Here is an 11706-nt window from a genome sequence, read left to right as displayed (position 1 = left end):
AGGCATGAATGTTGTGCATAGCACGAATATCTTTGATTTTTCAAGGTGTATGTGTTGATGTCCCACTTGGCATGAAGCCCAAAAATGTCTTAATGTAGGATTTTTAGATTTGTTCCATCCTTGTATATGGGCTTGTCTTTCTTTAACAAAACCCTTTCGGGTTACTATTGACTTGAACTATATGTGACTTCCCCCTGGCTTCCCCCCATTGAACCCCCTAAAATAACCAAAAAAGTAAACCTAGCCCTCATGATGCATAGCTTTCTCATAATTTAACCCACATGCTCACCATGCCTTTCATTATTTGGAACATGCAGAGAATATTGAACATCCTTCCAAGACCTTCTTCTCCAAATTATGTTACCTTTCTCTTTGTTTACCGTGTTTTCTAATTGTAATATCTCCCTAATCAACCATATTGACTTCATATATGGAAATTTAGTCTATTGTGAGCTATAAAAGGATGGGTCAAAAGATTGAATTGACAAAGTATCTGGTTTTAGTTTTACACATTATCAATATTATAACTATATCAAGGACAAATGGGTTTCTTAATCAACCTTCTTTATATCCTCATTATCTCCATGGTGTCTACAAGCCATGACTACTACCTTTGGGAAGCACAATAAGGTCCTTTGTGGATGTTGTATTGAACATACTAGTCATAAAAAAGAAGCTAAGTATGTACTTTATAAAGATATAAAAGATTTGGATCTCAAATTATCTTTTACCTTTTTTGTAAGCATAGATCCATTTTGTGAAGTCCCATCTAGGGGTATATCACATAAGATATAGTAAATTCAGATATCGTTGTGATGTTCTCAAAAGGTGGACCTTGGATGACTGTCACTAGCTATTGGTTTAGTGGTTCAAAGTATAAGATTCACCAATAAAGTGAATGTGAACCCTCTAGAGAAAATAGAATCCTTAACTCATGCTAGATTCATGTTTACTTTCAAGGGGTGATTGTACAGTTTGGATTCCATGCCATCAATGCCCTTAAGGTGATGAAGTGTTTCGTAACCTAGTATAGAATGTATATCTATCCTGTGCTGCATAGAAAATCTTTCAAAAATAACAAAAACATAAAACACCGGGTTTGTTGTTGTGAACCTAGAATTCTCAAAGCGAAAAAGTGTTTTCTAACCTAGTGAAGAATCCTTATCCATCCCCTTGTTTTTTGCATTGTATATGCCTTATTTGGAAAAGTTCTCATTGGTCACTAGAACGCGCATGTTAAGAAATGTATTTATGGACATATTTCCCTTGCCCACTTTGAAGATCACTTTCATTCCCTTAGAGAATGTGGAGTATAATGGATGTGACTATGCTTCATGCATTACTTAAAAGAAAACAAAGAATGCGTTATGTACTTTTGGTAAGCCACAAAGTGGGCCCTTATTATGGAGACATTTCATGTTGACAAATAATCTATGGTTGTCACTACCACATTCAATGGTTGTAGCTCCTTCTTTTCAAGTAGTGCTAGATCTTTTATCATCCTTCACATGTAGAGTTGGTGGAACTTGTTATATCTACTTTTGATGGTGCACTATCATTTTTTTGTCATGTTCACACAAATTGTTTGCTCTTACATTAATATACATGTTTTTCTCTAATTAATGGACCATTGTCTTAACCACAAACTTCAGAAAAGTAAAATCTTCAATGTGAGTAGCCTCTTCTCCTTCTTCACAACTAATTGGCAAAGAAGACACATTAAGGAATAGTATAGATCTTAATACTGTCTTTGCAAGAAACCCACAAACAAATAATATTAGAGTTTTGTTATAGATAGAATGCATAAACTAAAATTAATATGTGGGTAGTCAAAGCATCCTATGAGGGGAAGCTTTATGAATTGTAATTTTGTTAACATATGCTTTTGATATACATGTTTGGCATTTATTAAAATCAAAGCATCCTATGATGCAAAGCTTTTACGAACTATAATTTTGTTAACTTATGCTTTTAATATATAGATTTGGATATATAAAACTTAGCTACCATAAAGCATTGATAGGAAGAACGTGAAACAACTTGTATTTTGTAATAGGCTAGGATTCGAGGTTTTTCCCACCTTTTCAACTAAAAATTCAACCTTTTGAGTAAACAATAATTTAGCAAGTAACTTGATTTCTTCAAAAGGTGAAAGAGCTTCCCTTACACACTACCAAGTGTCATGCCAAGGTACCGCCCCACATAAAGGACTGGGCAAGCATGTGGAGGATTGATTGTGAAAAAAGGCTTTTGAAACTACCCTCATAAAAATGATTGACAATACAAACTATTGGAGGAAAGCTAAACTCATACTTTATGGATCTTGAATCTTCATAAAATTATGGCTCATGGTTCAAGTATATCGAAAGCAATCTACCTTGTCGAGCATTGCACTGATAAATTTTGCAGGCCACAAGAGTTGTGATTTAACTTGGAGTGGCTTTGGGCGAGAGAGAGAGAGAGAGAGAGAGAGAGAGAGAGAGAGAGAGAGAGAGAGAGGGGGGGGGGGGTTATAAAAAGCAAATTGAAGCACTCCAATGAAAGATATGCTCCTCTTCTATTTCTTTTGACTTCACATGGCAACTAGCTCACGGCATTTTATTTTTCAAAGTATGGTACAATGTTCTAATGGGAAATAGTACAAGTCTTAGATGATATATGAACTTACGTGCCTAAGTACATAAACTACAATGAAAGGTAAGGAAAATGAAGAGTAAGAACAAAGCTTAGCTAACAATATCTTTGAATTGAAAGGATGGCCAAGCAAGCTAAAGATTGTGAGAATATAAAATCTGACGCCCCCACATGCATAGATGTAGATTTAAGAGGAAATGCAAACAAAGAGCAATAAAAAGGTTTAAAAGGACTTTAAAAAGAAGTATAATGGATCAAGAAACAAAAGTTGGGATCTTAAAGATCCTCATAGTAGTAGCCTTAGAGTTAAAAGTTATATCTTAAATATAGATTCAAGCTCACTCATCGTAAAAGCATAATCTCCAATACTTCTATGAGTTTTAGTCATGTCGACATGGGGCATCAAGGGTCCTATAGTGTCCTAGTCTCAATGACATCACCCCTCAACGGTCCCATTCTACCATGAGCCTACTTGTACACTCAATGGAAGTACAACAAGGGGAATAACCCAACTATGCTTTGGAGAGAGGTTGGATTAATAGTGTCATGTAGGCAGGCTCTCACACTCTTACAAAATTGGGTGTGTTAGTAGTGGTAAGCCATGCGAATGAATGAACCTTAGTGACATCATCAACGTAACTTATTGTGGCATTAGTTATGAGGATGGAATATGTATATTTAGGTGACATTTCTTGGATGACAAGATTTTGAAGTGAAGCTTTAACATAATTCACAAAGGAAAAGAGTGAGAGAGTAGAGTAAACCAAGAACGTGGTTTTGAAGTTAAAAAATTGTGGACGAAATCTAAAATCTTTTTGACAAAGGACTGATGGGATTTGTTCTCTTTCTTTGATGGTCCTTGGTTATTCGATTAAGACTTATTGAATTGGAGGCTATGAGGGCTATAGGATCACATAGTTGACAATTTAGATTTAAGGAAAATTTGGGCATTTTATTGATTTAAAAAGACATGTATAATGATGGATGACAATAGATGGCTTAGCAATTTCAACGTTGAATCATGACCAACCATATTTTTTTATTGGAATAAAAGTTGACCTTATTTTACATTATCCCTAAGCGTATACCTTTACTATGTTGCTAGGATTGCCTTATTTGCTAATGTAATTCTAAGTTTTTCACTTGAGTGCTCCATGGTAAGAGCAAGAAATTTCGAGGTGATGTGGAGTTGTGGTGGCTGCTATGCGTCATTACGCTTAATCTATATGTAGTCATTACACTTGTGTCATCACACTTGATATGTAGTAAGAGCCCATCCATCCTTTGTTTGATGCCAATGTACGGGTTGAAAACTTGTGTTGAAGTAGATGTGTGTGCGACTTACATCAAGTGGAATAATCTGGCTTGGCGTGGCACCTTGACTGTGAACACGAAGCGATGTGTTGCATTGTGCAAGTGTTGGATTGTGCGTTACATGAGAATGTGGGTGGGTTGTGGAGACTAAGGAAGAAGATGGAATAGGGCTTAGAGAGGGAATGACGCCTTCGAGAGAGGGAATGACACCTGATGACAAAGGGTTGTGCCCTTGAGAGAGGATGAGAGACTTTAATGAACATTCGTGGAGAGCCGACCAAAACTGTTCCAAGGGGATGAAATGGAAAGGGAAGGCCTAAAATATGGGCCGCGACTGTAGCCACGTGGAAGTTAGAGACCCCCGTAATGCAAGCAAAGTCAAACAACGGATTTAAACCCCCTCCCAAAAAAAAAAACAGCAGCCATTTTAGGGGAAAAAAAGCGCACGTTGGCGGCGCGGCCAAGTCAGCAAAGGAGTGGGGGCCACGTGGCGGTACGGCGGCCGTGGAGGGGCGTTTCCGCGAAGGAGCGCCGAAAACGGGACCAATACGGAAACAAATAAATAAATAAACAAATAAATAAATAAGAAAAAAAATACAAAACGAAAAGGAGAAAATAAGAAATAAAAGGGTGAGGAAAAAACAAAATAGAGGGTTTAGGGGTTTGTAAAATGTAAAAAAAAATAAAATAATAATAATAAATAAATTAGAAAGGGTCGTCTTCTCCAAAGGCCTTACTTTTGGAGCACTTTGGCATCTGTGGAGCTCGAAGCTTTCTGGCTATGGCGGCCTGGTTCTGTTTGGCTATGGAGCTCTGCCTTCTTCCTCTCTAAGTCCTTTCCCTTGCCCTTCACGTCACCCTCCCCCTTCCCTTCCCCCCTACGCCTCCTCCCCGACAGCATTTCCCCTTGTCGGCTCCCCCGTCCTTCACAGTATCAAGCTCTCACCTTGTTTTCCATCCGCCTTTCTTCCCTCAAGCTTTCAATCCCAACGCCTCTACTACCTCCATCCTCCCCGCCCCTTCGCCTTCCTCTCCCCTTGCCTCCCCCCTTCTCCGCAATCATCCTTCATCCTCCTCCTCCTTCACTCCTTCCTTCTTCACCCTTCTATTTCCCACGCTTGCAATCCCCGCAAATCAGTCCGCAGCCGTTTCTTCCAATGTGAGATGCCGCCGCTCAACGGCTCCCCGCACTAGGATTTGTAAGCTGCGCTACAATTGGGTTGCCATGTGGGTTTTTACAATGCGTGCCCGTGTTGCGTGGAAGCCAGCATTGTCCTCACATTGAAGGATCCATCATCTGCGACGCCGCCCACATTCTCCCCCTGATGTACGGACGCCCAAGCTTGCAGCTATCGATTTCTCCTGCTCTGCCCCCGCATTCCGTTGAGCATTTGGAGACTGTTGCCTTAGTGTAGGAAAAATGGCCTCGGTATCGCCTGATGCAATCAGACAGCTGAGAGATTTGATAGAACAAGGTATGTTATCCTCCTTCTCAAAGCTCTTCGAAAGTTGCACAATAAGAACTCGCCCATCGATGTTTCAGACGGTATTGCTGTAAATCTAAAACTTACTTGTCATTCATCAACAATCTCATATTTAACACCTTGTTTCTTTCGCTCGCTATACTACTCTTCCACAGCTGTTGCAGAGGACAAGCGATTGGCCATATCTTTTAAGGTGAGACTCCGTTTTCAGTGATCTCGTCGCTTCCGCGATCTATACTTGCTTGGGTATCGATCACGATGCTCGACTTATTACTGATGGGACGCTTTTGTTCGTGGTCTGTGCCCAAAGAACTTGCATCAAGGATATCCTGAAGGAACTCTGCAGCGCTTTTTGAAGGCACGGGACCATAATGTTTCCAAGGCTTACAAGATGGTATCTCCCCGTGCTGTTTGTTTATCAAGTCTTCTTGCGCGGAAATGCAAACGGCCCGCAGGACTAATTCCGCGTCTGTTCATGTAGCTCTTGGATTGTTTGCATTGGAGGGTAAACAGCGACATCGACAATATCCTTTCGGTAAGATGTATCAAATTTGAACCTGTCGCTTAGCCTTTCAGGAAAGGACCCTGTGTTTTGGGTACGTTTTAAGTAAAAGTAAAACATGTCAGAAGGGGGAGGTTAGCAGCTGAAAGTCGTAATCTATAGTACCGCAATCGAAAGGGGTAGCGCAGAGTAAGTACCAGACGCTGCAGTGCGATCCAGGATGGAACGAAAGCGAGAAGACAGCTCTTGCACGTCTCATTACCGTGCTCATGTGTAAATGCGATCAACACCTGTGGCAGAGGCTTACGCGAAGCAACTGTGGCTTTTTGAATGGACCAGTGATCTATGGTTGAAGTCATTTCATGCCCACGCTGCGCTGACCCACAAGATAGTAGTCCACAAATTCTTGCCTTTAAATGAAGGAGATAAACTCGTGGGAGAGGCTTACGCATGTTGAGGTTGAAAAATAGCCAACGCTTTATAGCGCAGCCAAGAATTCAACGTCTCACCATGTGCATTGCACTCTGTACATACTAATACGAATGAAGAAACCGGCCTCTTTAAGCTGGAGTCAACAGTTGAAAGCAGTTGGGGTTTATTTTGAGTGAAGAAATATTTCTCTGCTACATGGTTAATGTTTAAAAGCCTTGGATTGTACGGAGTGTCTTATCAGCTTTCCTACATGTAACACTTTGCAGGCTGTCAGGATACTTTCATCAGTATAGTTCTCTTGAAATATAGTTAAAAACAGGGAACAGAATCGTATGTCTGGATTCTGTGTTTGGAAATTTTTTGCTAGCTTGCTGTATGACTTTTCATCGCAGGCCGTGGGTTTGAATACGTGAATAATCATGTTATATTGCATTGCCAACCTATGGCCTGGCAAAAAATTTCAAATGTTTTGATGGTACCCTGCAGCCCTGTTCTTGCAGAATGCAGTTTCTTTTAGGTGAAGTTGCTTTTATAGCTAAACTTCAAGGCTACACTCAGTCTCTCTCTAGTTTTTTCAGCAACATACATAAAGGGGCTCATATTTGGAGGCTCACGTCAGTAGTCAGAAAGGTGCTTATATTTGGTATCAATCAAGCCTTTGTAAAAGGTCTAGCAAAGAGGGCAAAATGAATTATTTGAGTTGAAGGAACGCTTTGCATACATCCCTGTCCCCCACTTGTTACCTGCCTGTCCAAGAAAATAACCACCCTGCCCCTGCCCCCAATTTTCTGCTCTTTGTATTTTAAATCTGTTAACACTTTAAATTGTTTGCCTTGATGCAGAGACCCATAGAACCAAAGGAAACTTTTGATGGGATCCGAGATTCACAGCTCATAGGAATGACTGGTTACTGTAAGAAGGTAGGCAATTAATGACGTTGCTCAGCCATGCATTGTGGCTGTTATTCTGCTTGATTATGTAATTTGATGTCTGATGCTGTTTGTTATGATTGAGGCAAGATTATCAGGAAATGCAAAGACATGCATACTTTCCTTTTATGAGGGTAGACTGTCTGGGCTTTTTGGGTGAGGAATATTGGGCTGATATAGCAACTTTTGACAACCATAGTTTCAAGTGGGATAAAAAGTGCAGCAACATGCTGTAGGAAGTTAAAAGCACACCATACCACACACATAATCGGCCATCATATTGCACTGACTGGACAATGTCTATCAAGTGGTATTCTGCAACCAATGATCTATCACCATCAATGTGACATCCAGACGACTCTGCAGATTTGCTTAGTGGATTGGTTGGGTGGCGACTAGAGGTTGCACATATTTCAACATCTTAGTGTGATCCAGGATGCATGGCTAGTAATGGTTCCTGTTTCTATACAAATGCTTGGAACAGATTTAGATGCTTCTTGTTATGCTTGTGAAAGCAGAGTCCAGTAGGGCTGAGGCATGGGTTAAATGTCAAATTCACTAACGTACAACCTGTTCAATTCTCCCTAGTCAACGATCAATCACGGGGCAGGCACTCAATTTTCCTCCCAGCCAATTCTCGGTGACAGCAAACTCTCAGAACAGCCACCCTACGTGAAGGCTCCAGCTTGCATATTCCACCAAGCCCCAATTCCCTAGATGGATCTAGTATGCCACATGTCTATATTTGAGGGCATCTCCTCAATGCATCATTTACCCCTCTTGGGATAACATTGAAATCATTTGCCCTTGGGCACATTTAATGCATTTAGAGCCCTTAGCCTTAGATCCACCTAGTCTTGTGCCATGTCACCCTCACCAAGGACCTTGACCTTAATTCCTTTTTGATCATTTACAATACAAACATTGATCCTTTAAAGGAAAATGTCGACTGACCCTTCCGAGGTCATGTTGCCTCAACTTGAGCGTAACATTCCTTCCCTCTTCAGGCATCAACGTCCTCGATGATAAAGTATGGGAACACTCTCCGTAATTGGTATACGGATTCCCAGGTAGCTTTTGATAGAGGTAAACCATGCCATGCAACCAACACCGTGGGTATCCTCCGATTGCGTACTTGCATTGTTCCTCGGTCCAGGATTCTTGTTGGTTTGCGTCCTGCATTATCCTCTATCTCCTGAAACCATAGTTACTAGGGAATGTGAACGGCAACGGAACGTCGACCCCTTGCGGAACGGGAACGCCCAAATCCTAGGGGACGTGAATGGGAAGGGACTGCCACGTCACCATACCCATAAACAAACATACTGTTCTATACATTAGAAAGCTTAAACTTAGAATCCAAGACTCAAAAACATTGCAATTGCTTTTGAAATTTGGAGTAAGCCTTAAGGACTCAAGACTTAGGACATAGTTCACGAATAATCATTGATAATAGAATCTAGATTAATCATTATAGCTTGCCAATGGCATACAAAAGCAAAGTCCATCAGAGACAAGGCACAAACATATGAGATTATCTTGAGTCTTGGAATCTTGAATTTGGATACAAGAAAAGGAGAGTGACACCTCCTACCACTGAGGCTCCTAGAACTTAAAAAACGAGCTGCTACATGCATGATCCACTCAACACTATCAACATCAATGATCAATCTAATCTGCAGCATTGTGGTTGCTGCCCTCTTCCTCCTCTTCATCATCTCCATCAGCTGGATGATCTCCATCTTCTTGGTCATCTCCAACATCATCCATGGATGCACCCACCACAGGAACAATTTGCTGGCCTGTTGCCTTACCATTCTTCTCCTGCCATCCAATGAATTCCTCACGGCTGTACCCAGCATTCATCTTGTGAAGCAAACGTAAGTTTGCATGCACAAACACAAGGTCACTTGCCTTTTGTGTCCCAAGTCTGTTCCTCTTCTTTGATGCAATGTGCCCAAAGCTACTCCACAAGCGCTCACAAGGAGAGGAACTTGCTCCTTGACTCAAAATGCGGATAGCCAAGTTCTGCAACAAAGGTGTATCAGCCCCATAATCCTCCCACCATAGAACAGATCCCACAATATACCTGTCCCTTTGTGCATCCTCAGAGCCACACATTCCATATTTCTTCCTATAAAAAGCCAACTCATCCTTTACTTGCCTTCGTTCTTGTGCATCTGGTACCATTTGCTTCAGTATCTTCTCCCATCCTCGCATCACCTCCTTATTCGACTCTTGCTTGTTACCTTGAAATTCTGGATCCAACACATAAGCTGCAGCATGCAAGGGTGAATGATAGGAGTTCCACCGCTCCACTGCCAAGTCTACTAATTCTTGCTTCCTGTCAGGATTAGTCACCACCTCCTTCACATTTTCAATCATTTTGTCCATGGCTCATCACTATCCATAAGCCTCATCAAAAGGATGATGGGCTTCACTATTTTCGCCATACGATTGACATCCTCCCAATAGGCATCAGATAAGCATAAAGACTTGCATTCCAAGGCATTTGCACTCTCTGATTCCTTCCACGCCTCCCATTCATTACACACAACAAGCTGCCTTAGAGCATTTTTAACCTCTAGAAGACGCTCCAACATGATGAAGTTGTATGCAAAACGTGTCTCTGAATACTTCAAGAGGTCTTTGGAGGCAAGCTTACGATACACTACAAGAATGTAGTGGTGTCGTGTGATAAAACCAATAATATCCTTTGCAAAATCAATTATTGGATGAACCCAAGCAAGCTTCCCTATGTCCTTCAGCAAGTTATTCAAGCAATGTGCCATGCAAGCACTAAAAGTGAGCTTAGGATAACGTGCCTCCAAAATGCGACTTGCTGCCCTGTTGGAATTCTCCCCATCTCCTATGAATTGAATGACATAATCAGCCCCCACCTCATTAATAGATTCACTCCACAAATCAGCCAACCTCTTTGCTGTCTTTCTGCCCTCTGAGTTATCAATGGACTTCAAGAAACATGACTTACCCCTGCAATATGCAACTATGCCCTGAATAGATCGACTACGTGTATCACTCCATCCATCACCCATCAAGGTGGCACCAAATGTATTCCATTCCTCTTTAACAAGCTTCAAAGCCTGCTCTGTGTTGTGCTTATCTCCTTCTAAAATCTTAGTTCTCAAGGCTTCATAAGATGGCGGTGTGTAAGAGGGACCAAAAGCTGCAATAGCCCTCACCATATCCACAAAATAAGGATTGCGGGCTTGATTCAAGGCAATGTCACCACTATAAAAAAAACGCCCCACTGCATCATCTACCTCTGGCTTCCTCCCAGGGTGCCAAGTGGCAGCTAAGGAAGCTTGTTTCTTGCCCTTCCCAAGACTGGAAGTAGCAACTGAAATGGAAGGCATTGCCGAGACTGGAATACTTATAGACACTGCACTTCCAACAGGCATAAAAGCTTGAGCACCATGCTTAGATGCATTTGCCAATGCTTTTAAGCGTAAAAGAACATTTTCTGGCACTGAAGGACATATGCTAATGCCTTTGTTCTGCTCTCCTAACAAGTGAGCTTTCACTCTCACTGAACTGCCAGTCTTTGGCTGGCCACAATAGCGGCATGTCCATTTTGGTGAACCTCCTGCAAGCAACTCCTCCTTTAGAAAGTCCACTTCCTTCCACCAAGGGGATTGGGCATCAGGGCGTGGAGGAGCCATCAGAATTCAAACTTCAAAGTTGATTGTTGTAACTTGTTTGCTGCTCTCACAGCTCACTGTTAAAGCAACAAATTGAAGTCCATGTACATTGTACAATAGGCTAGTTGTGCATAGGCTGTAGCGTGGCTAGCTGTGCGTAGGCTAGCTGTGTGTAGGCTGTAGCGTAGGCTGCGCGATGGTAGCATAGGCTAGCATAGCTTGATAGGCTATAGCGTTAGCAAGTTGCTAGGCATAGCTAGGCGTTGCATGCAGCCTTGCAGATCGAAGCAAGCTTGCAAGCAGCGAACACATAGAGCATGAAGGTCAATTGCAAGCGGGAAACACAGAGCGGCGAATTGCGCCAATTAGATTAGGATTAGATAATTTGCCCCAAATCGTTACCTGCATGAAGGGAACGGCTTAGGGAACGTTCCCTAGACGCTCCACAAGGGATATGGAACGTTCCATAGCCGTTCCAGAGGCCAAACCTTCCACAGACGTTCTCTTCAAGCTGAGTGAAGAGAACGCCGTTCCAACGTTCCATAGCTATGGAACGGAGTTCCCTGGCAACTATGCCTGAAACAAAACAACACCCTTGATTAGTGAGTCACCTGCATGCAAAAATTTCTTTAAACGAGAAACATGAAACACTGGGTGCACCTTACAACCCTGTGGTAATTCTAATTTATAGGCTACCTTGCCTATTCTTTTTAGAATTAACCACGGCCCATAATATCGGGGTGATAACT

General features: G+C 41.8%; 2 protein-coding genes across 2 annotated transcripts in view; one reads left to right on the top strand and one right to left on the bottom strand.

The window, feature by feature from the left end:
• The first annotated feature begins 4691 nt into the window (after nt 1–4691).
• The window catches only part of LOC147881672 (phosphatidylinositol/phosphatidylcholine transfer protein SFH3-like), a 28717-nt gene continuing 21702 nt past the window's right edge, over nt 4692–11706 (top strand). Inside the window, exons 1-5 of the mRNA XM_087401403.1 lie at nt 4692–5423; nt 5588–5625; nt 5743–5826; nt 5914–5967; nt 7209–7286. Of these exons, the coding sequence (XP_087257529.1) occupies nt 5369–5423; nt 5588–5625; nt 5743–5826; nt 5914–5967; nt 7209–7286 (309 nt within the window). The 5' untranslated portion in view covers nt 4692–5368. The remainder of the gene's footprint in view (nt 5424–5587; nt 5626–5742; nt 5827–5913; nt 5968–7208; nt 7287–11706) is intronic.
• On the bottom strand, nt 8506–9689 carry LOC147881673 (uncharacterized). The gene is made up of 2 exons (XM_087401192.1): nt 9078–9689; nt 8506–8625 (listed from the first exon to the last, which is right to left on the bottom strand). Exons 1-2 carry the CDS (start codon nt 9687–9689, stop codon nt 8506–8508), a joined length of 732 nt encoding a protein of 243 aa, XP_087257318.1.

Source organism: Dipteris shenzhenensis, chromosome 30, assembly GCF_047967505.1.
Source record: "Dipteris shenzhenensis isolate YYH24624 ecotype China chromosome 30, Dip_SZ_1.0, whole genome shotgun sequence".
NCBI lineage: Eukaryota > Viridiplantae > Streptophyta > Polypodiopsida > Gleicheniales > Dipteridaceae > Dipteris > Dipteris shenzhenensis.
Note: the sequence above shows the minus strand (reverse complement) of the source record. Positions and strands in the feature narration are given on the sequence as shown.

Excerpts from the sequence above, each read along its gene's own strand:
- LOC147881673 (XM_087401192.1), bottom strand. The coding sequence starts at position 9,689 with ATGGACAAAATGATTGAAAATGTGAAGGAGGTGGTGACTAATCCTGAC. Across the intron at positions 8,626-9,077 it reads GCCAGCAAATTGTTCCTGTG|AACAGTATGTTTGTTTATGG; the intron begins GTGGGTGCATCC and ends TCTAATGTATAG.